General features: G+C 43.3%; 1 protein-coding gene across 2 annotated transcripts; it reads right to left on the bottom strand.

Moving 5' to 3' along the window:
- Positions 1–9613: 9613 nt before the first annotated feature.
- GORAB (golgin, RAB6 interacting) lies at positions 9614–25398 on the bottom strand. Of its 2 annotated transcripts, none has more exons than XM_067532518.1 (5): positions 25313–25398; positions 19791–20139; positions 16192–16293; positions 14284–14424; positions 9614–11683 (listed from the first exon to the last, which is right to left on the bottom strand). In XM_067532518.1, exons 1-5 carry the CDS (start codon positions 25320–25322, stop codon positions 11206–11208), a joined length of 1080 nt encoding a protein of 359 aa, XP_067388619.1. In that variant the 5' UTR covers positions 25323–25398; the 3' UTR covers positions 9614–11205. The 2 variants fall into 2 exon arrangements, with proteins under 2 accessions (XP_067388619.1, XP_067388618.1); XM_067532517.1 differs by lacking the exon at positions 25313–25398 and adding an exon at positions 21945–22203.
- Positions 25399–25783: the final 385 nt, after the last annotated feature.

Here is a 25783-nt window from a genome sequence, read left to right as displayed (position 1 = left end):
CTATGGGATAACCCAAGAGCAGTTTCTTCCTTAGCCCCATTACTTAGAGGTTGGCTTAGGCCCTGAAACAAGAGGGTTTTGTAGGCTGCTGGCCTGTCTCCCCAAGCCAAGGCAAGGTGAACAGCACACCCAACATCTGTGCAGGCCCTTCCTTCACAGCATAGCCTCTTGGTCAAACACAATAAAATAGTTCAACAGAAATGCCCCATGAAAACCTGGTCTTTTCCCCTTACCAAGGGTCTTCTGCTTGGGCCCAGAAACCTTTTCTCCTCACCCACTCCTACCTACTCCAGCACCTGCCACACCATCCACACTGCTGCCTGCATTTCTTCATCGGCTGCACTCATTCAGACTTTACAAGTCATCAGGGTCCAGCTGGCTCTGATCAACCAGGGCCAACCACCAATTTGAAAAAGGCTCTGTCTCCAAACAGGGCTGACCGCCCTGTTACAAGTTTACTGCCCTTATTAAAACTATATTCTGTCTAAACTAACTAGGGGGTATCTTCATTAGCCATAGAAATGTCTAAGTTTTGTTGTTGTTGTTTTTAAATCTTGCTCAGTTCCTGTCCTCAGTTAGTGACAGGATACTAACAAGGGCAGTCAGGCACAAGGGTTAGAGCTGGGACAAACCTGAGGCTGGGAGCAGTTGATAGTCAAGTAACAGGCCAGGGCTGATACCAAGAGTCAGAGTCCAAGTCAGGTTTCAAGGTCTCGATGAGAAGGCAAAGGTCAAGTCCAGCGAAGGTCAAAGTCATGAGTTCAGGAGCAGGCCCACTCACTGTAACTACAGAAGATCCATACTGTTGCCTGGACACTGCCTGGACTGCCCCTTGGGTGTATATAGGATGGGAAGCCAATCAGGAGCCCTGAGGCAGCTGCATGTCAGACCCCTTGAGGCGAGACTTCCCATGGTCTGAATCCACAGCAGGTCAAAGAACCATGAAGCAATAGCTGGTAGCAGCATGCTACTGTGAGCAGCTCGGCAGGCCTGGATTTTAGACCCATGGGGTCTTACTGTTCGATCTTGTGGCAGAGAATTCTCCAGTGTAACCATGTGCTGTGAACTAGGTGCATTTCCTTTTGGTGCTTTTAATTCAGTAGTCTTTCAGTGTCTCCCTTGTTCTTGCATGATGTGAGAGGGCAAACAGAAGTTCCCAGTCTTTCTCCTGTCACCCTGTACAACTCCCTTGACTTTGCTGAGATTGCATGGGGGTGTCAATTACCAGAGAAGTCAGCTTTTGGACCCTTCTCCCAAATGAACCTCTGAATTTTTTGTGGTTTGCCCATTGCTACCATGATGCACAACCCACTCTTTCTCCTGAGCTCTGATCCCTTAACAAGAAGTGAAGTGGCAGGCAGAGTTGTAAGCAAGAGATCTATATTGAGCAGGCTGAGAGGCCATGATTACATGGTGAGGCTCTAGGGTTTGAGTACAAACTGCCTGGCCAAGACTGCGTTCCTGAGCCCGTGGGAACTTTCTCCAGTTCCTACTCGTGCTGATTCTTTCCCCATATACAGGAGGAAAACACACCTCAAGGCTGCCCGGTTTTCTACACCCTGGTTAAACACAAGCACTGTGTTTACATACAAATGTTTTCCTAAGACTATTTTGGACACCTCCCTGCCCTGCCACCACACACACCAGGCACTGCAGCCAGATTGGCGACATTGGAACCCATCGCTCAGGTTTGTAGAGATGGAAAAATAAAATAACTGACAGCTCTGCATAGCAAACAGGTGGGAGCTGGAGGATGGGGGATTCTGGGGGAGGAAAGGAGCAGGGGCACTAAACCTGTCCAATTCTCCTGAGCACCTCATTACTGCTGATTTATGTTCAGCTAATTGAGAAAATGACTCTAACTCCTCAATCCAGTCCCTAATTCATAAGGCCCCTGGAGCCTTTAAGTGTCTCTATCTGTATTTTAAAGCTATGATTTAAACCCTGTAACAAGCTGCAAGGATTTGAAGAAAAAAGTTTCATCTGACATCCTATATATACATATATGTTGGGTTTGGTTTTTTTTCGCTTCACTTCTCCAGTTACTTGGTCTTTCCCATCCTGCCTGGGGAGGTTGCTGCTGGGACATAAATCAGGAGAAATGCCAGAGGAAACCAGTCACGTTCCTCTTCAAAGAAGTCTGAGCCCACCTTAATGGAGTTAGAAGAAAAAGGCTTGCTCTGGCAATTAGCAGGCATGGGGTTTTCATTATGCCAAGCAAAATGGCTCCTCTCCCCATTCTCTCCTTGGAGAAAATCCCCATCTAAGAAGATGCAGTGTGGTCTAGTAGAATGAGACAAGTCCTCAGAACTACTGTCTCCTGGGCTCCCAATCAGGTTCTTCCAGTTCAACCAACTCTCTCTGTGACCTTGTGATAGTCTAACCTCTGTGCTTCAATGACCCCCTTCTGTCAAATGAGGATAATAATCAACTTTACTCCTATGGGTAGCGAGAAGATAAATTAATGTTCGTAATGTGCCCCAAGTCTATTTGTTACCTATTAGTGTAGCTTCGGTTTGGAGAATGCTGATAGTAATGAGCGTTTAGGCATTTTCCTTAAATATTATTGGTTGATGTGATTCCAAGGTGGGTTGGTTTAGACAGACACCCAAAAGCGCAAATGCTCATCAAAATTGTATTACTTAGATTACAATACCACAAGAATAGCATTTTACGTGGAATTACCAGACTTCCAGTGTTGGTCTGGATCCAGGGTTTTGGGTTGGGCCAATCTCTAGAAAAAGTGGTGACTGATTTTTTTGGACCTCCCAAATGATTCCTGGTTTGAAGGTTTGGCTTACTGAAGTCATAGAATCATAGAAGATAAGGGTTGGAAGGGACCTCAGGAGGTCATCTAGTCCAACCCGCTGCTTAAAGCAGGACAACCCCAACCCCAACCAAATCTTCCCAGCCAGGACTTTGTCAAGCTGGGCCTTAAAACCTCTGAGGATTGAGATTTCACCACCTCCCTAGGTAACCCATTCCAGTGCTTCACCACATTCCTAGTGAAAAAGTTTTTCCTAATATCCAACCTAGACCTCCCCCACTGCAATTTGAGACCATTGCTCCTTGTTCTGTCATCTACTACCATTGAGAACAGCCTACGCTCCATCCTCCTCGGAACCCCTCTTCAGGTAGTTGAAGGCTGCTATCAAATCTCCCCTCACTCTTCTCTTCTGCAGACTATAAAAGCCCTGTTCCCTCAGCTTTTCCTCATAAGTTCTGTGTTCAAGCCCACTAATAATTTTCGTTGCCCTCCACTGGACTCTCCCCAATTTGTCCACATCGTTTGTGTATGTGTGTCGGGGGGGAGGAGGGGGAAGATGGGGGGGGAGGTGCAAAACTGGCGACAATACTCCAAATGTGGTCTCACCAGTGCTAAATTAAAGGGAAATAATCACTTTCCTCGATCTGCTGGCAATACTCCTACTAATGCAGCCCAATATGCTGTTAGCCTTCTTTGCAACAAGGGGACATAGTTGACTTATAACCAGCTTCTTGTCCACTGCAACCCCCAGGTCTTTTTCTGCAGAACTGCTGCTTAGCCATTCGGTCCCCAGGCTGTAGCAGTGTATGAGATTCTTTCGTCCTAAAACTGAAGGGTTCTGCATTAGTCCTTGTTGAACCTCATCAGATTTCTTCTGGCCCAATCCTCTAATTTGTCTAGGTCACGCTGTATCCTATCCCTACCCTCCAGAGTATCTACCACTCCCCGCAGCTTAGTGTCATCTGCAAACTTGCTGAAGATGCAATCCACCCCATCCTCCAGATCATTAATGAAGATGTTGAACAAAACCAGCCCCAGCACCAGCAGCTGGGGCACTCTGCTTGGTACCGGCCACCTAGACATCGAGCCGTTGATCACTACCTGTGAAGCCCAATGATCTAGCCAGTTTTCTATCCACCTTATAGTTCATTCATCCAACTCATACTTTTTTAACTTGTTGGCAAGAATACTGTGGAAGACTATCAGAAGTTTTGCTAAAGTCAAGATATATCACGTCCACTGCTTTCTCCACATCTACCAGGCCAGTTATCTCATTATAGTAGGCAATCAGGTTAATAAGGCATGACTTGCCCTTGGTGAATCCATGCTGACTGTTCCTGATCACCTTCCTCTCTTCCAAGTGCCTCAAAATGGATTCCTTGAGGACCTGCTCCATGATTTTTCTGGGGACTAAGGTGAGGCTGATTGATTGGTAGTTCCCCAGATCCCTCTTCCCTTTTTTAAAAATGGGCACTATATTTGCCTTTTTCCAATCATCCGGGACCTACCCCGATTGCCACGAGTTTTCAAAGATAATGGCCAATGGCTCTGCAATCACATCAGCCAACTCCCTCAGCACCCTCAGATGCATTGCATCAAGACTCATGCACTTGTGCATGCCTAGATTTTCTAAATAGTCCTGAACTTGTTCTTTCACCACTGAGGGCTGCTCACCTCAGTCAATGGGAGTTTTGCCTGTGCAAGAATTGTAAGACTCAGTCCCCCTTACATGTAACTTCTTGATGTGGAGCTGGTGAAAAAAAAAATTAAAAATGTGAAGTTGTTTGCATTATGCTGTGTTTGAAACAGATTCACGGCTTGTGATTTGAATTTCTCAAAATTTTCATCGAAAGCCAGGTTCTTAATTACCATTTTCATCATGGTTTGGATAAAACTATAGTGTAAAAAAACAAACACATGCACAAATTGTTTGCAACATTGAAATCTTGTAGACACATTTTAGACAAAATTTAGACCAAAAATAGGTGATGTTTCAGAAATAAATTTTCTTCCAAAGTTTTATCCCATTCTCTCTCCTAATGGCTTGGAATAACATTCAGTTAGTCACTGGGTCTGGTAGAGATTTACATATTTAATATTTTTACTAATATTTTTTCATTTCCCACAAATATGCTAAGAAGTCAATGCTGGTGAAAGGTGCCAGACTAGCAACTGTGGAAACTGAAGAACTCTAGTAAACCCCATAGGGAGTACCAATGGAGGGAAACTGTGAGAATAAATGAACTAAAGATTGTGAGGCACTAAGACTCTAAACTACTGGGGTCCAGGTAAGAACATCAGATAGATCAGCGGTTCTCAACCTTTATTTCCCCGAGTACCAGTCGGGTCAAGTACAGTCAGGTCAAGTACCACTGTACCTGACCCGAGTACCACTCGGGAAAAAAAAAACTTTCGGCAGGGGGGGTTGCACAGGGGGACAATGAATGCCCTCCGCTGAAACCCTGCCGTGGCAAGGTTTCGCGGGGGTGGGTGGGACTTGCGGTGGCAGGGGGGGGGCAGGGCAAGGTTTCATGGCGGGGGGGGGGGGGGGGGAGCGACTTTCAGCGGCAGATTCGGTGGCGCAGTGCGGCTCGCGTACCACCCAGCCTTCTTCCAAGTACCACCGGTGGGACGTGTACCACCGGTTGAGAACCGCTGAGATAGATAATAAACATCTGCTAACCCATTCAGAATTAAAGAAGAATCTGCTACAAGCCCTCTAATCCAACTTAAATCCCTTTTAACACATTTCTTCTCATTAGGTTTAGGGACCAGAGAGCTCTTAGGGTGTAGATTCTATTGGACCAAGCAGGGAGTGAAGGGGAGAGGGAATTCCAGCACTGCAGATAGACCGACATTACCCTGCCACTTAACTTTAGAGCAGTTCGCTTTGTGACCGCTTGTGCCCAGATCCTCAAAGGTACTTAGGTGCCACCCATTGATTTCACTGATGGAAGTTAGGCACCTAATTTCTGTGCCTTTGTGACTACACAAACTCCCCAGAGTAGGGTCATCATCTTGTAGGCACCATTCCCAATATGCTTTTCTTTGTAGCTTCTCCTTTTGAATTTGCAGAGATAAGTAGCTGGAGGCCTAAAATAGCCATTTTACTGCTGCTGGTTGCATCACCCACCACATCTAACTGCTAAGTGCTTTTAGACACATAGACTTTAAGGCAACAAGGGATCACCATGATCATCTCTTTATGTAGAACTTAAATATTTTCTGTGATAGTTGTCTTAGGCTGAGAACTCTTCAGGTCTCAAACTAAGCAGGGATCTGTTGAATCAGCAGTCAGATGGGAGACAGACAAGAACAACCCAGCCCACAGCAGAGAATTGTATTGGTTCTATAGTGTGGAACATTCCTCTGTGTGAATTGGAACTGAAACAATACCCCAGATTAGGTTTGGCAAGCCACACAGGTGAGCACACCTTTGTGATAGATGGTCCCTTACACCAAAGAGCACAGCAATATTCAGGTTACTCTCCGTTCCAAAGGACCAGCCACTTACCACAGATCAGTTACAGCTTAGATCTCACACCGAATCCAACCCTATAATAAACTATCTGAAGATTTATTAACTAGGAAAAGAAAATAAGAGTTATTTATAAGGATAAAGCAGATAAACATATATACCCACAAATGAGTTCCAATCTTAAATTTCAAAAAGTAACTGAAGTTTCTATAATATGCAAGCTTTGTGTGTCTTTTAGGGCTAACCGAGGCCATGCACTGGCATTCTTTTGCTTATGCTCAGCAATCCTTGCCCCTTCAGAGTCCAAGCAGCATAAAAGATACAGTTCCTACTTGTTAGGGCTTTTTATTCCTTCCCTCTTCTGCTTCGAGTTGCAAATTCAGCTGTTGGGAGGAATTCACTTGTGCATCTTCTCTTCGTGGAGGGGGAGAGAGCAATCAACCAGGTCTTTTGTCCTCTGATGTTCCACAATCGTTTGTCTGGTGTTGATGGCCTTTTTTGTTGGGCAGGAGATAACACTTCCTGTTGGAAACTAGTATTTCATACTTGTTAATGCTTCTCTCCTATCTGGTCTTTTACAGTTACAAACACAAAATATTACCTTGTACCGTGAGACAGATATTATAAGTGAGATTAATGCATGCAGCAATTTACAAGCATTTCATAAAGTCTAAACACATTTTTATAACTCTAGTACCTATTTTAACAATACAAACACATAGGTGAGCCAGATTGGTTCCAGCCATGCATTTGTCAGGGTTCATTAGAGACCTTTGGGCCTTGGCACAAGCTGGCACCTGCTCTGCCAGCATCATAAATGGGTCAAGTGATTTCTGGCTGCAAAGTGCTTTGGGATGAAACATTCAATGAAACCATAAGATATTGTAAATTGCTACCCTCCTTCCCCAATCTCTCTCTAAAATGTTCTCCACCCTGAGCTGAGAACGGATTCATGATCACACTCCCAAAGGCAGACCTTTACACAACAGAAATCGGCACACCCTAAATGAACCCATCCTTCAGAATCCTGAAGAAAAACATTCTTCTACTCTACTGCCATACTGTTACACTCATAAAGCTTGGTGCATGCCATAATGCAATAGACTGAATGTTGTGAAATGCATTAAATACTACAAAGCTAGGAATAACTTTTGCTTGATTTCAATTGTTCTATTTCCTTTGAGGAGAAAACAGTTCAGTTCCACCAAACCATCTCTTGGCACGTCTAACTCATACACATTATTGTTATGATTGGATTGCTTAACTCCTTCAGGGGGAGAATTTAAAACTGTCAAATCGGCACCCATCAAAATATCTGTGAACATACTCAAGCTATGTCAGCTGAAGTGGAGATGATACTATTGTAGTGTTTTACATCACAGTCAGAGAAGAGCTTTGCAAGCAGGAGGAAAAAAACAATTTAACCCCTTCTTGCAGAGAAAAATGATCAAATGTTAGAATCAGAGTTGGAAGGGACCTCAGGAGGTCATCTAGTCCAATCCCCTGATCAAAGCAGGACCAGCCTCAGCTAAACCATCCAGGCCAGGGATTTGCCAAAGCCGGGCCTTAAAAACCTCTAAGGATGGAGATTCCACCACCTCCCTAGGTAACCCATTCCAGTGCTTCACCACCCTCCTAGTAAAAAACTTTTTCCTAATGTCCAACCTAGACCTCCCTCCCTGCAACTTGAGACCGTTGCTCCTTGTTCTGTCATCTGCCACCACTGAGAACAGCCTAGCCCCATCCTCCCTGGAACCCCCTTTCAGGTAGTTAAAGGCTGCTATCAAATCCCCCCTCACTCTTCTCTTTTGCAGATTAAACAAGCCCAGTTCCCCCAGCCTCTCCTCATAAGTCTTGTGCTCCAGCCCCCTAATCATTTTTGTTGCCCTCCGCTGGACTCTCTCCAACTTCTCCACATCCTTTTTGTAGTGGGGGGCCCAAAACTGGACACAATACTCCAAATGTGGCCTCACCAATGCCAAATAGAGGGGAATAATCACTTCCCAGGATCTGCTGGCAATGCTCCTACTAATGCAGCCCAATATGCTATTAGCCTTCTTGGCAACCAGGGCACATTGCTGACTCATATCCAGCTTCTTATCCACTGTTATTTATTTGCATTTAATATCTCCTTAAGGCTTCTAGCCAGATCACCTCAGTTCACAATCTCAAAAGCTAGATTTGGCCAGAACTTAGATGAGAGGCAGGGAGAGGAATCAGCAAGTAAAACCCCCATATTAAGAAACTGGCACTGCTAATTCAGTAGACATTCTTCTCTCTGACCCAGTAAAAATCCTCAGCATTGTGTCTGGGAGGGATTGTGGGTGCTGTTTCTCAGACATTTCAGCTGGATATAAAACTGCTCATTTCCATAGCAATGGTTTTTAATAGGACATGGGCTTTAGATCAGTTAGCCACTCTTGAACATCTCCTAAATTGATAAATCTTGCCCCATTATTCTGTTTGAATCGTTCACTTTGTTACTATTATTGGATGACCATTTTCCACACATATTTCTCCTTATCAGGTGCTCACATCTTGTGTTAACTGTGAGCATTTGTTATTCGTTATTACCATTGTGCAATTAGATATTTCAGTTGGATGTCACTGTTTCTGCTTCCTGCTTGGATAAGTGCAACTATTAAAAAGGGGATCAAGTCACTGGGCCTCGGAATCTCTTGGGGGTGAGGACAGAAGCTGATCAGCAAGATCAGGCAATTCTGGGGACACATTTAACTTTTCATTCTCTCCAAACTATCTGGGTCAAGTCAGGGCTGAGATGTCATTGCTAACAAGGTTAAGTTATTGGAATAGCAGCAGCAGAGGTCAGCTTTAAAATTAGTTTTCTCCCATAACATTCACACTATGTAATTACAGGTACAATTAACTAAAACTTGTGGCTAGGTCCCTCTCTGGCTATTTCAACTGCCGGTCAGTGCTCTGCCAGGGCCTTTCTGTAGCTGAAGCTACAAAGGGTATAATATAGCTCAAGGGTTTGGGATAGTTTGGGTGGTTGAGTAAAGCACTATCTCCCTTTCCATGCTTCTGGCACATGCTTTTATTGAACTTGCTGATCTCCAATTTTGTCAGCTGTCGCCCTCAGCCACAATCACTGTCACAAGCCAATTTGTAAGTGCAGCATCATCAATGAATGTGTCCAATCCTAATTCTGCAGAACACAGGCAGATCTCTAGGCTCCATCCAGGAGAGTAAGAGACCTCCTCTAGTGCTGTGTTACCATGCAGGGTCCCAGATACAAGAATATTCCATATGTAATATAAACAAAAGCAGTTACTGAATTTTCTAACCTCCAGTTTTTGTAAGCCATCCATCAGACATGGTAATTAGGGATGTGTGTGGAAGGACTTCTCTTGAAACCGCTTTCCCCTGGAAGATGCTTATTGCAGCCACTGTGACGAAGATGGTTCCTACTGCTCCTCCACATTGCAATTAGTTGGAGCTTCATGGTATGGGACACAGCTCTGCAAGGCCATTTTACACACTTTTTTGTTTGGAAGAACTACCTTTGGGGTTCTGGTTGCACAGAGAGGAAGGCTGTCAAAGGGTGCATCTTTCAGGCTTGCTACATGATTATTTGGAATCTACTCTGGTCCCGTCTCTTGAACATGTGTATTAAACGCCAGATACTATAATTGTAAGTAAAGACGCATTGATTTATTTTTAGAATTAAAACTGAGAATAAAGTACATGGTTTTCAATGACTGAATAGATAACTGGTCCCCTCATAATTGGGTTTGGTGGGGTCACTTCAGTGATAGTCAAACTGGGACACACAAACATTCAGTATTACAGAAACAGTTAACATTTCTGTGGTGAAAGAAAGCTGCAGATTGTGTAGCAGAGAAGATATGAAAATTGCTGTCTGGTTCATGGTTACATCATAGGCTCTCTGCAAACCACCTCACCCCAAGAGGTCAACACAAAACCAGAATTGTATTCCTTTGTCTTTCCCCATCTGGAATGATTTTTTAAAATCCCCACAAAACCAATAATTGGGCAAATTAACAAGGTTCTACTGGGGTTATACATACCCACCCTTAGGACAAGGAAGTATGTTAACTTTCATTTATTGAACGTTACATAATTTGCTTTTGGGGTTATTTGTTGTTTTATCAATGCCAATTTGATTTCTGGGATTTAAGGCAGTTACACTGATGCTGAGAATATGACAAATATTTGTAACCGCATTAACCTCAATACTAGCCAGATCTCTAGCATAGGGTTTCTTTCTACCATATATGAAACTGATACTTCTGTAAGACATTTGATGCTGTAATTTCACAAAACAGACCCCAAAGACCAGAAATTGAGAATTTTACATTTAAAAAAAAAAAAAAAAGACACCAAAGTTATAAATAGGAAATATTACAGTCAACCTGGCCTTTACAGCAACATACAAATCTAAATTTGTTTATAATTTTCTACAGAATAAAGTATCAGCTACCATTTCCAAGGATATCTCTGAAAGCTAGCCAGGTTTTACATGATTAAAAACTGCTAAAGGAATTTGTGGACACATTGGAAATATTATATCACTGTACATGAGGAAAATAACATATCTGTAATAAAATCTAATCTCTTATGACACCTTCTCAAGAAAACAAACATTTCCCTCTCTTGGTTTGATGTCTGCAGTGGTTAGCTGGGAATCTTCACTCATACACAAGCCCAGCCTTCAATATTGCTGCCCACTTCTTAGTACTCTCTCCTAGCAAGTCCCATTCCCACAAAGCACCATAAATAGTGAGCAAATCCAGGGATGAATGGACCTAAAAATACAAAAAAGTTAGGACAGACAGGTGACCCAGAATGACAGATTTGGACAGGTCACGAAAAATGATTATTTTAAATCAAATTTAAAATAGAGGTAACGTAAGAGGAATGTGTTACTGGCACCGCAGCCATGGGTTAACCTACAGCACACAGTAAGTCAAACATATCATCCATCAGAGGCTACCTTATCTACATACAATAATAATGTATCAGAGGGAGCTGGACTTACATCCCTAGTAGTGTTTACAGAGTGATTTTGGCCGTCTACATTTGAAAGCGACTTGCTACAGGAATTTCCGAGCGGCTCCACTGACTGTTCAGAATCATTCTCCTTCACTGTAGTACATGGAGCTGCATTTTCTTCAACAGTCAGAGACAGATTCTGAGACAGGGCAGCTTGTCTCCCTGCTTCTGCCTCCTGCTGCTGCAGCATCTGCTCCACCTCAATCTCAAGTTCCAGATTTTCTTCATCTGCCTCCACTTCCAGCTGTTTCATTAACTCTTCCAACTTCTTGGCCTTACGGAGTTCATTCTGCTGTATGATAGTACATAGATGCTCTGTGAGACGCTCCTTGATCTCAGTCTTCCGCTGGAAATCTAACTTGGCTGCTACATACTCTGACTCTGCCTTATCATATCGCTTCCTGCAAAAATAAACTTGGTGGTGTTATTCATCCTGAAGAATCCCAAAGTGCTTTACAAGTTATACACACGGATGAATACTTTATCAATCACTGAAGGGCATTCTCCTCTGGAGAGGGCAATGCCAGCTATTTAATAGTACACAGCAACATTGCTTCAACAATTTTAAAGGAATGGAAGCAAAGGAGAATGTGCCAACGGAAGAAAGTCCACTCCATTAGTTTCCACTGCTGCTACATTCTAGCAGCAAACTCCCTTGTCTTAAAGGCACAGGTGGCAAACAGTTCTATTGACTTTTGCATGAGATACATCTCCAGCATGCTGAAAGAAACCATCACTAGTAACTGCTCTACATATTCCAATGGAAAATGAACTATTCGGAATGATACTAAAGTGATCCATGTTTATTCTATTGTTAGCTAATCAGATCAACAATCCAACAGATATAAATGCTATGTAATTAAGTTGCAATGCCACTTCAATCTTTTCTAAAAGTGTACTTTCCCTGCCATTCAAAAAAAACCACATACCTAAGTCACTAGCAGTACACATGCCGATGTAGAAATAATTGTATCATCAGCATGGACACTTACCAGTTCTTATATTCTGACATGACAAACACTTATAGTTATAATTATAGTTATTTAGTGGTGCACCATAATGGTGGAAGGACTTAACTAGTAGAAGGATACCATAGGCTGGCTGACAGGGGAGGGAGGCTGTGGATACTACACCTTGTGACAGAGAGTATCCACAAATACAGTATCACAAAGGTGCCTGTAAAAACAGAGAGCTGCTTCATAAAGCTAGATTCAGGTGTCCCATTACCAAGCAATAGAGGGACACAGGAGTCCTTTTGTTTGAGGACGTGGAACAAAATGAAACAGGAATTCTCTCAGAGTCTATTCCAGTAAGAAATAACTGCAGGCCTCTGCCCTCTGCTGCAGCTCTGTCCCTGGCAGTCAATGACATAGCCATGTCCACAGCGCCCCCAAAATCCCCACTTCTCTTTCTGTCACAAGGGAGTCAGAGAGATCATGTAATGAGTCACAGAGAAGATGTAATGAAAGACTCAAACGTGAAGCATACATGCAAGGAACAGAAGTCAAGGTTACTGTGGAAACATTTATCCAATTAAAACTTTAACCTGCATTCATATAGGTTTTTTTTGCATTGGAATATTTATAAATATTCCATTTTATAACAGTCAGATGTCCAAACTATGCAATTAGGACTGTAAATATTGCACTTCTTGGCAGGTTAAAGTAATTTGGCATTTAGCCTTAAAACATAGGCAAGGCTTCAATAATTGCTCAGAAAGGCATTGCTTGTTAGGTAAATGAAAGCTTTTAATGGTGGGTGGCATATTCTACAAACACTGAAAATTCATGTGTAACCCTACTTTCCAAATCATGAAAAACTGTTTATACAAAACACAGCAAACTCAGACATATTTTTAAAGCTTTGCCTTCTTTCCCTGTTAAGTTAAAAAGGTGGAAAAAAGAAGGTTAAGTACAGTTTCCTGTAAATATTCTGTATGTTTTTTTCCTACCACTGAGAATTTAAGATGCAGTTTAAATGGGTATAACGTTGTCATAAAACATGTCTAAAGGTTTCCTGGTTTCTGAAACCTGTTTGAGTTAACACACACAGACAATGAAAAGCCTTCTCTGGTGTAGATCTGAAACTGGGATATTTTTCCAAAATATCCTAAAGTAGTGGAACAACATAATGTCCGTTAGTCCCTGACATTTTAAGTGATAATCAGTCGAAAGCTACCTTCAGTTCTGAGCTACCACTGGTATTCATTTAAAAGCTAATTACCATGTTTATTGGTCCGGGGTCAAGGTATAGCAAAAGTCACAAGGAGAACGACAACTTCTACACATTGAATAGTGAACTAACAACCACAACCAAACATTTCCATTTCGTTAAACGGCTATATAAACATGCTTACGTTTACATACTCATGTTGTGGTTTACCCTCTACTAATGAGGCGCTCCAATTAATTCTGCATGTTGAAGGATGCTGCAAATGGCTATCATCAGAGTTGCAACTCCCTTGTGAAAATAATAATTGTAATAAAAAACTCAAATGAGTAAAGGGACATTATGAACCTTGGAAGACTGAAATTGACCATTTGGTCACAATTCAAGAAAGCACTTAAGTACATACTTTGCTTTAGGCATGTACACAAGTCCCACAGATTTCAATAGAATACATTACATGTGTTTGGTTCTTTTAAAACTGCTTTATTTCCCAGGAAAAAAGCCAACAACTAAACCACCTTGTAACACAGTAGGCTTATGTGCAACCCTACCATAACAGACCAGCACATATGTAGGATGAAAGGGAGGAGAAGAGGCCAAGTAAAGTTTTCAGTCAGGAAACTTATTTCAGGTGCAAGCTTCCAAAAGCCCACTATGAACTAAAGAAAAACCACTTTATATTAAAACTTATTAAATATACCTGAATTGTGTCCTTTAATGCATATGATTAAAGTGACAAGACTCCCATCAGTCTTTCTTCAGTGAAAGGAAACTGCATTTTCTCCATACATTTTCTCAAGAGTACTCTCTGCTCTGTCTGTTAATTGCTTACCGAGCATATGAATAGTCCATGCTGGCCTGATCGATTCGGTTTCTCAAGATCCCAATGTCAGCAGACACCATGTCATCCAGAGCCTGTAGCTCCTTTTGGAGCCGCTTTAGTTTCACTGTTTCAGCCTGAGTTCTTTTGGATCTGCAAAAACAAGAGACGTGTTTCAATTACAGACCCACCAACTCATTAGTAGCTGCTTCAAGGTTTCTCTTTCATAGTTTAAGACTCTTAATTTTTCTTCCTATATCTGTGGGAATCTAAAGTGTCTGCTATTAACAGTCTGAAACAAAATTATGTAACGACTGCAATCAAAGTGTCTAAAATGGATTGTATTCCTTCACTCAGAAAACTCACTCTCTCTACCTAAGTAATTTTAAGTGTAAGGACATAGGACTTTGCTAGAAAGAAAAAGGGCACTTTATCCTGCAAATTTCCCCTTTCAAAGAATCCCAGATAGTAAGAGCCAAAGAGAGATTGGTTCACCTAACCCAAATGTGGTTATTTCCATTTTGTAAGATTACTTTCTATAGGCCTGATCCAAAGCCCAATGAAGTCAATGGAACAATTCAAATCAAATCTGAAAGATTTCAGTCAAGCCCTACAAAATCTTCTTCAACTCTGTTTATTAAATTTGTAAGTTTTCAAGAATTAAAACTATCTAGAGGAAGCATGTTTTGGGTTTCAGACCCAAGCACCTAAGGTAAATTTCAATGGAGCTCTCATACTAGGCCATGCTACTCCCACCCATCATATTAGAGAAACCATGCTTATTAAACACAAATTTGATCTTCCTATCAAATAGTCTCAGATATCTTAAAATCTCCAGTTTTTGATCAGCATTAGCCAACCACTGTCACCTTTTTAATCAATTCACCAATTCTTTCAGCACTTGGTCATGTAACCAATATACTTTTCCACACCATCTGTGTCCAGATACATATCTTGGTACCTCCAAATGTCCTACATCATTAATTCCTTTATGTACAACTGTAACAGAGATTTATCCTGATACTCCCACAACTAAATGTCATCTCAGCCCTATCTTTCACCCATTTCCCAGCAGACTAAGCCCTTTTAGCTCAGCCACTTTTTCCAAATAATATATTAGCCATCAACTATATCATCTAGTCCTCTCTGTTTCACTCACCCAATTCTTGTAGTATACAGTCCCATCCTCTGAAACCTGTTGGAAATTGCTGCTTCATTCATCTCTATACACTCCTTCTTGACTTAGCATTAAAGGTCTGTGACTTGATACCAACACTTGTTTCTCTCCATTCTGTGCATTGAGTCTGAACTTAGCACAGCTGGTTGTCCTCTTCTATTAGACTCAACTAGCTGCGTTTTTCATTAATGCTACTACTTTGTCTTTAATACAGATCCTTTCATCAGAGGATCTCAAAGCATTTAAACTACACACCTTAATTAATTAAGCCTCTCCAGACCTCTAAGAAAAAAGGTAATATTCCCATTTTACAGGTGAGGGAACAAACAGATTCAGTGGCTTTCCCAATGTCCCATAGCAAGTCACTGGCACAGCTGGGACTAGAACCCAGGAGTCCTGACTCCCAGTCCCCTGCTCTAATCCCTGCATACTACCACCAAGTGAAATGCTCAATCTCTGATCTGTTCAAGAACATCAGATTCACTCCGTAAAGTTGTAACAGGATTTATCAGTCTGCAGAAGGAGCTGCATCATCAGAAATGCAATCCACATAAAAAGAGCTGCTTACTTACATTTCATTATAAATCATGGGGTGACTACCATATATTGTTGCTCATTTGCACAAAAAAAAAAAACGTTAGTGCAGAGTAAAGGGGGACAAGTTGGATTTGCTAAAACGTAGCAACTGCTCACACAATAAATATCTCCCTTCCCCAAGTATGGCAGCAGAATGGCCTCATCACCTTTCAGCAATGGCTTTGGTCAGGAGTGCCTTCTTGCGTTTATTCTTCTCTTCCATCAGCCGCTGCTCCTGCTGGAGGACTTCCCAATGAGATTTCTCCTGCCTGCGCATTAACAAAGCAACATGGTTAATCAAGGATTCGTTTCTTTCCTGCCCCTCCCCACCCAAAACAGCACTCATACTCTTTGCATTTATTTTGTTGAAGCACCCATTAAGAATTCCCAAGAATCCAAAGGCAGCTCACCACCTTGGTTCTGTGGGAATTAGGGAGACTGATCAGGAAGAAGAGTTATTATAGGATGCTCAACAAGTTTAATCTAAAAAAAAAACCCCAAACAAACCAGGGTCTCCTATGAGCAAAGAACTTGCAATTAATTCTTTGCTACATTAGAATCCTGTGTTTTCAATTAAAATGAAAGCACATATTGTGCAGAAATAGGTGAATTTTTCACTATAAATCATACACATCGGGGGACATAAGCTAATTCCCAGACAACAGGAAGCACTGCTTTCATATAAGAGGAGACTGAAGTGGATGTGATTTACCTCAAACAGGACTCAAAAAAGAAAAAGTCTACATGGCTCCCCTTCTTTCCAAGCTTTAACATTCCTCTCCCATCCCCCCTGTCCTGAAATGTCCCTCCACCTAAGCTCATACCAAAATAAATGTAGCTGTATTATTTTAAGTTCATATTCACCTTTCCACAAGGGAATGTTTTCTTATTTGCCCCACACCATCCCATCTCTAAACTCCTGGGCAGGGAAACATTTTATGGTAAAATATAAATTCATTCTAATGGTATTAGATGAATACAACAGCCTTTGGTGGCAGAATGCCATTTTTCTCTATGCAAGTCACATCATGTTAGCAGTTGTGGTGAAGTTTCATCCATCAGCTTGCAAAGGGATCTCAGTAACAATCCTCTCCCCATAATTTAATGCCTAATATGTCTCCTCTTCCATGGGCAAGGAAAACAGGATACAAAATTATTATTTTTTTTAATTTAAAAAATCTTTTTTATTTAAATTGGATGTCTGATTTAATTTAAATTACAATAAGGTTTTCTTTTTAAAAACAAACCTGTTTAAAATAAAATCTGAATTTAGTATAAAATACATTAAAGCCTGAACTCATAATTTAGTTGTAAATGTGAAACATGTTTTGATAAGAGAAGTTTATGTATCCCAAACATTCAATGTTATTTTGCTTAATAAAAAAAGATATGCTGTTTTGTGTGTTTAATTTCCAGTTACTCCCCTAATGCAGTTTGACACAAATCATGAGCAAAAAGTTAATCGTTTAGTAAATAAGCAATTAATCATTCACCATTATCTAGCATACTAAAAATGTACAATTAATAAGAATCTGAAAAGAATAAGTTATATAATCGCTTAAATAAATATACACAGATATAGTGTATCCTCCTAGGTAGCAAAGAGATGTACCAAACTAGACTGTAAAGGTTCTATTTAGTTGTAAATCAACATGTTTTAATGGTTATATCAACCAATGAGAATGCACCTTTCTTGAGAAAATAACTGAAGTACAAACGGAAACGTTGATTAAAATTGATTACTTAAATTGAGGATTTCCACTTGCTGATTTAAATGGCCTTGACTTAAATCAATCCACCCTGGAATTCATCATCAAAAGTTACTTGATAGTTAAAGAGAAGGAAAAACATTTTTCAAACCACTGTGATGCTAGAACATGGTGGTGTTCTTTGAAGTGGGTATGTTCCGGTGAAATATACATGGTGCTTGGAGCTGCAATGGTGGCTGCTAAGCAGCTACTAATGGGTTAGCTGCAGAGTATACTGAGTGGGAAAGTTTGGCCCTGTCAGTGTGAAGTAGCAAAATCTATGGCTTTCCAGAAGTATGTACTTTACTTTTTAAATGAAGACATGCTCCAGAGCATTACAAAATGCTTACAGAAAAGGGAAGAATGAACATTTTACGGAGTACTGGGACTCTCACTGATGGAAAAAGAAACAGAGCGTATGGAGGCATGCAGGAAAAGAAACTTAAAAATGTAAACACAACAATCACCTTAATATAGAATGTGCCAGATATCCAGTATTTATTTTTCCTTTGAAATACATGTAAGGCACCTAAGCCATTTATGCACTGCTGTACCAGTTGAGAGGAAAACTTCTTCCTGACTAAAACTGCACATAGCTGCCTACAGGAATATGGAATAGTGGACTAGATGGGGCATGTGTCTGATCTAGTACAGCAATTACTGTCCAGATGGTTCAGAGAAGGGTGCAAAAAACCCAACTGTAGACTCCTGTGGGGTAATCTGATCTCCATGATAGTGTCATCCTAACCCCTACTTGTTAGCAATCATAGACCTGAAACATAATGCTTTATCTCTTTCTCAATGTTTGTTTAGCATTAACTATTATAACTTTGGAACCTAAGATCTTATTACTCTGGGTACACAGAAGTAACAGACAAACAAGGGCAAAATAGTTACAATAATAAGACAAATATACCATCTGGCAGTCTAGTTACTAAAATGACTAAATCATGAAAACTATTCCAATTTCAGGAATTTCTACATAAATCAAATATTTATTACTCAGCTTTACAAACTGGGTGAAAAGAAAAAAATACTGGCCTAAATTACTGACAAAAATTGTGAAATTCATCAAATAAATAAGTTGATCAGCTGTGTTAGCGAGAATGAGCAGAGAACAGAAGGTTTGCAGCAGTGGGGCAGGACATTTGGGATGGGTTTTGAGACAAAGCTATACTGAAGTGAACAGGAAGAGTTTAAGACCAACTTTTAAAAGAACAAGTAATTCAGTAGTTTGGAGAGAGAAACACAGCTCACGAGAGACACGACAACACAAGTGAAAAATGTCTCCCCTCCGCCCTTTAGAGTAACAAGAAAAAATGACCAAGGAGACAGAGACTGAGTCAGCAGCTAAGAAGACATCAGTGTGTAGCTACTTAACTTCACGTCTTCTCTTGATGCAAAAAGGGTGGGGTTTTTTCAATCCTATTAGTTCAACACGACTGAAAAACCCCGTCAAGATGCAGCCTAGCACATCTGAAACCATGTTAGCTGGCCATGATTTAGCCAAGGGAGTAGACTAATCAACTGAAACCTTCCCCCAACCAAATCAAAAGAGGGCCTATAGAAAGCTGAGAAAAAGGAGAGCAATTTTTTGAAAGGGGCAAAAGTTACACAGAACCACAAAGATGCACTTCTAAGTGTAAGCTTTGTTGATTCTGATTTATTTATATAGTATACCAGAGATGCGCTTAGCCCTTTAAAGACAATTTAAAAAAACAGTCCCATGACCTAGATGCCTTACAGTTAGGTCCCCAATTCTGCAATCTTGCCTGCACTGAGTCTGTTAAAGACAATGGGACTCCCATCTGCATGAATCAGATTGCAGGACTTTGGTCTACATGAGATATAACCAAACAAATGGTGGCAATTAAAGGATGAGCAGGAAAGAAGCGAAGGAGAAGACTTCTTATTCTAAAACACAGTGTAGTTTAATATTCAATGTCAATTTATTGTACAGCAAAACAATGAATTAGAAAGGAATAAAACCAATCCCTTGATTTTACAGACTTACTAACAATTCCACTCTTTTTCTCTCCAGTCTGAAATCCATCTCTGCAGGGAGGTCCTGGACTTTTTTATTGCCATTACAAGGGTTTCCAAGTCCCTGTGCAGTCTGTTGATCTCTGGTGTCATGCTGTGTTTGAGCCATGGTTGGAGAGGGAGGAACTGGTGGTAGAGGCTGCTGAGGAAGACAGGGCTTGTGTTTTGGTACAGAAAGCCGCTGTTCTGAAGGCACAAAGGCAGCTCCATCCTGCAGTCCCAATTTCCGACATTGTTGCTGAAGAGCTTTTTCTCGTTGCAACTGTTGCCGGCTCTTATTTACAGACGGAGGCCGACGCTGCTGATCAGAAGATTCAGATGGATCTATTTATTGTTTAAATAAAAACAGAAACCATTTAGGAAAAACAGAATCTTGACAATTTATTTTCTTAGAAACTCTAATTAATGCTGGTAATACGATCAACTTTTGTCAGAAAGTCATGTGAGTTGGGATATGCTAACAAACCATGTGACAATGTTTTGCTACTATAATATTAACATTAGAAGTTCAGAATATTTCAATGAAATACAGGAGCTCGGATGGTGGACAGAACACCTGGATTACTCAAAGCTGTGGTAAATTCTCCATCATTTGAAAACTTTCAATCAAGCTTTGAGATCTTTTCAAAAGGCATGCTCTGGTTCAATCACAAGTTGTTGGGCTGGATGCAGGAATCATTGGATGCAACTGCACAATGCAGGTGGTGGTCCGACTAGATCAGTGGTTCTCAAACTTTTTGTGTTGGCGACCCCTTTCACACAGCAAGTCTCTGAGTGTGACCTCTGTTACAAATTAAAAACACTTGTATATTTAACACTATTTTAAATGCTAAATTTATAACCCTATTGTTTAAAATGAATTGACCTTTTTTCACTGCTTTTAAATTAAGACTAAAACACATTTTTATCAAATTATTTTTATAAGAAAAAAGAGTTCTTTTAAAATAGTTACTTTGTCAATATCACTTTTCACAGCAGACTCAGCACCCTATTGCCACCCTTCTGCACTGCTGCTGCTGGTGGCCACTCTGTCTTCAGACCTGTGTGTGTGAAAAGTGACATTAAACTTACAACTATCACTTTTCACAGCACAGACTTCCTAGCACCCCATTGCCACCCTTACTTCTACGCTGGTGCTGCTGGTGGCCACTCTGTCCTCAGACCTGAGTGTGTGAAAAGTGACATTAAACTTACAACTATCACTTTTCACAGCAGACTTACTAGCACCCCATTGCCACCCTTACTTCTGCGCTGGTGCTGCCTAAAGAGTTGGGATGGCTTGAGAGCGGCAGCTGCTGGCCATGTGCCCAGCACTGAAGCCAGAACTGCACAAGTAATGGTGGCAATGCCATACCATGCCACCCTTACTTCTGTGCAAGGTTTGACCTTTGTGCTGGGGGGGAGGAGGCTAATGCAAATTGTGCAGTGGCCATGGCCCCCACAAGCCTTTCCTCTTCAGCACCACCCCTGCCTGTGTGTCTAACTGTTAATTTTTTTTTTTGCCGATCTCAGTGTTCTGACTGTTTTGTGGTTTAATGCAGCTCTTCAGCCCTCTAATGTTGCCTCAGTCCCAGTGCCTGCCTTAAGGAAAACGGTACCATGGGCAAACTTCTATTTTGGTGCCTTTTCTTGGGAGGCAGAGCGGGGCTGGCTGGTGACGGTGGGGGGTGGAGCTAGCCTGGAGGGACTCAGACCATCAACCCCGTGCATGGCAGGATTTTGGGCTGTCACAGCCACACGTGGGGCTGACAGCTCACAAGCCAGGTGCGATCACCTGGCGACCCCCACTTTGAGAACCCCCGGACCAGATGATCATAATGGTCCCCACTAGCCTTAACATCTATGAGCTGGGGGGGAGGGGGAATCTCATCGCATAAACCAACAGCTACGGCTGGACGCCCGGCCCATGCTCCCCGTGCTACTGGCCAACGGGGCTTTCGCCCTGCCCAGCGAGCTGGCCAAGGCCCGGGCACCGCCGCCCCCCGCTTGCGTCTGAACGCGGCCGGGGGCGGCCGGGCCCGCTCGCTGCCAGCGGCGCCGTGTCCCAGGAGAGGCCGGGCTCGGATGCGGTCCCGCGGCCCCAGCGGCCGGCCCCGGAGCGGGAAACCCGCCCCACTCCCAGCCGGTACCTGCGCGCGACCCCCGCAGCCTCCGCAGCTCCTGCTCCGAGAAACCAGCCCAGCCCCCCGCCATGGCGCCGCCTCATCCCGGTTCCCGACCCGGCGGCGCTGCTTCCGCCTTCCGCTGCCACGTCGCGAGCCGCCGGCACTCGGCAGGAAGGACCCCGCGTGCCCGAGGCTGCCCGGGTACCGCCGTCCGCTCCCCCGCAGCCTGTTACTCCCTGAGGGCGGGCAGCCGTGAGGGGTCCTAGCGCGTTACCATGGGGAAGGGGCGGGGCCTAGGAAGGAAGGCGGATGCTAGGCAGGAAAGGGAGCTATATGGGGGAGGAGCCTTGCAGGGGGCGGGGCATCTGACTCTTCCCTCCCATCCTGCTGCCCCTTGTCCCTTGCTCTTCAGGTCCAGGGCGGCTTAGCCCCAGCCTTCTCCCCTTCTCCCTGCCTTCAGGCTGCCACTGCTGGGCCAGGAGCCAGGCTGGCATCCCCTCTCCTCAGCCCATGGGGCGCTGCCGCAGAGGGCGCTTCCCCACTGAGCAAGCAGGCGATGAGACAGGAAGAGAGCACTGCCCCTGGAGCCCTCCCTCTGCATGTTGCAAAGCACCGAATGGGGACAGCCAGTGGGAATGAAGTCATTTAGCGCCTCCTGAGTTAATCATTTCCTCCTGTACAATAACAGCTCGTGGCAGCCGCCAGGAGACAAGTCCATGGCTGACATCAGGGGTCGTCTACACTTAAAACGCTACCGCGGCACAGCTGCAGTGCTGTAGTGCTTCAACGTAGGCACCACCTGCTCCGACGAAAGGAACTAGATAATCCAGCTCCCTGAGAGGTGGTAGCTAGGTCACTAGAAGAATTCTTCCATCCACCGAGTGCTGTCTGCACAGGGACTTAGGTCGGCTTAACGATGCTGCTCAGGAGTGTGGACTTTTTACACTCTTGACCAGCGTCGTTAAACCGACCTAATTTTCTAGTGTAGACCAGACCTAAGAATTTGATCACACAGGCATCAGAGCTAGAAGTTGAAGACTGACTGCATGCGGGCCCGCCAACAGCAATTCTAGGTCCCAGGGCAGAACAGTTAATGGCCCCCCTAGAAAGGGAGGGTTGAGGTTTACGACCGTGGGCAGTGGCGGAAGCTTTTCCTCGGGAAGAGTAGCTCCCTGTTCCACCTCTTCTGCCCCAGGCCCTGGGCACTTGGCTGGCTCTCTTCCACACACCCCATTCCCCCAGGTGGCGGGTGAGGAATGAGGGGGAAAGAGGAACACAACGAGCGGCAGAGACAGGCAAGGCCTGGGACGGAGTGGGGATGGCGTGTGGGCAGGGCCATGGTCAGGGAGCTTGCCTCCCCGAGGAGAAACTTCACCCACCACCCATGGCCTGGGCCCTTTTAAATTGTCGGGCCCCTGGGCAATTTCCCTCTTTGCCTCCCGTTGGCAGGCCTGATTGCATGAATGATTATTTAGCTGGGAAAAGCAACCCAAATTTGGCCAAACTACAGGCCTTTGAAACATTGCAGTTCACCTATGCTCAGTAAAGACTAACTAGAGCTTCACAGCGTATTGCTCCAAAGATTCCAGCTGCTCAGGGCTGAGCAAGACTTTCCCTGCAACTGTAATTCCTAGATGCACCAAACTCTGCCAAGTCTGCGTCCAGGCCAGGGATCTTACAGCAGGGAGCCTATCTCCCTGCTGCTCTCAACATCCCCACCCTCATCACCGCTTATGCCCGGGTAGCATGGAGGAGAAAGTTGCCTGAACCATGTGCAGAAAAGACAAAAGCCGGATCTGGGGAGGGGGCGAGTAGAGTGGGACAAGGAGCCTGGCAAGAGGAAACTGGGATTGGAGGCTTGTGGGAGGGAAAGGGAAGCTGGGATTTGGAGTTGGATAGGAGACAGGAGTGGCTGGGTAAGGGCACCAGGAGTTGTGAGGGGAGGCAGAGGAGATTGGAATTGGGTGGACAAGGGGACTGGAGGCAGGGGTGAGAAATGAGGGGTACTGGGACTATCACAAAGAACAGATCTTATGACCAGCCAGGAGAGACTGGGCCCAGTGTGGTGGGTGGAAGGAGGTGTCAGGGGCTGTGAAATCAATCTGAGAAGTAGCCAGGGTACAGCAGAAGAACTGGGATGGGAGGGGCAAAGCAATTGAGACAAAGAGCTGGGGGGCGGCAGAGTGGATACTGAGATTGCGCAGGGAGCCACAGAAAGAGCTGGGGATATAGGAGGAAAAGATAGATAGGATGAAGAGTCAGGAGAGAGTAACCAGTAGGCAAGGAGAGGGGACAAGGAGCTGGAAAGGGGTGAGGGAACTGGGAATCACTGGGCAAGAAGACTGAGTCTGGGAACGAGCATGAAAACTGAGATTAGGATGGGGGCTCACAGGGCGAGTCTATGATTTGCTGGGCAAGGAAACTGGAACTTGGATGAAGAACCAACAGAGTGGAAACTGGAACTGACAAGGTGAAGAGGATGGGACTGGGACAAATAGCTAGGGCTGGGGAAGAGACAGGACAGGGACAGGATGAAAAGGACAGTGCGGAAAGACTCAAGCTTGGGGGAAACAGAAGAGTTTGTCCCTACTAGAGCCCAGTCCCCTCCAAAGCCTTCAGTGGAACCCAAAATTCCCGAGTTTCACCATTCCTATAGTGTCAGCATATTTCTGTGAAATCCACTGGCAAACTATCTATCTTCCTCTAGTGTGGGTCCCCACAGAGGGTGACAACCTACTACTGCTGTCAGTTACTCCATTAGCTCAAGCAGCCAAGATCTACGAAGTGGATTTAAAGGTCTCAACCCTACTGATGACTCATGAGGGCGTCAATATAATGTCATTTGATGGAATTTCTGTTTTTTTCAGTTTGCTTTTTTAAAAAACCTAGGAAATTACATACAAAAACTATGTTAAAGGAACTTTATTATGTTTGCACAGTCAAGCACACAAAAGTTAGGAAATGCCAGAATGAAGGTTGCTTGTGCCTGTATATTACTTTTACACACACACACACTCCCTCATAACATATAATATGTTTGGGTGCCCCAAATATGTTTTTCTAGACACTCACGTATTTGGATTTCTTTTAAGTTTAATCTTAACTGTGAATTTCCTGTGTTGATAATGCTTGGTTTTGGGATAATTACAGTATCCCTGTAACTTATTATACCCTAAGTTACTGATGTGTGCGCTCTGTCTTAATTCTATTCTAACATTTTGTTTGGGAATACCTATATATTTACAAATAAACACAAAGGCAAAAGACAATAATACATTTTATAGCTCAACAAAGACAGCCTGAAGGAGCGCAAGTATTTTGTCTATCTGCACACAATTCCTGTAGCTGATTTAAACATACTGCAGATCCAAATAATTATAGCTCAAGTTTACCTCCAGTCATGAAAAAGCCAGAAGGGAATGCAGAGGCAGCAGTGGTCCAGCTTAGCTGAGATGTCCCAACAGACAGGAGGCTTAAGTAATACATCATCTGCAATAAAAAGGGACATTTGCAGTGTTTAACCACATCCCTTCCCCTTCCATAGTTTCCCAATCTGTAAAGGATTAGCCAGGCTCTGAAGTTTTGCCATGTCCAAGCCCTCGGAGAGAGAATTCATAACTAGATGACCATGTATAATCCTAAGATTTATCTTGGAAACACTTTAACAGCTTCTGCATGACTAACTCATCCCATATATACTGGTCCCACTTAGTGAGAGGAGGAAAGGTCTTGCATTTCCACACTCTGGCAGTAATTAAAGGGTCTATAAGGGCTGGCCATACTGTCCCAAAAGGGCAAAACTGTCCCTAAGCAGTCTGGTTTCAGGCTTTGGTATGAAATGGAAACTGTACTGATGTCTGACA

This window comes from Emydura macquarii, unplaced genomic scaffold (assembly GCF_026122565.2).
Source record: "Emydura macquarii macquarii isolate MOO-44397 ecotype Brisbane River unplaced genomic scaffold, CSIRO-AGI_Emac_v2 contig_3287, whole genome shotgun sequence".
Classification (NCBI taxonomy): Eukaryota; Metazoa; Chordata; order Testudines; family Chelidae; genus Emydura; species Emydura macquarii.
Note: the sequence above shows the minus strand (reverse complement) of the source record. Positions and strands in the feature narration are given on the sequence as shown.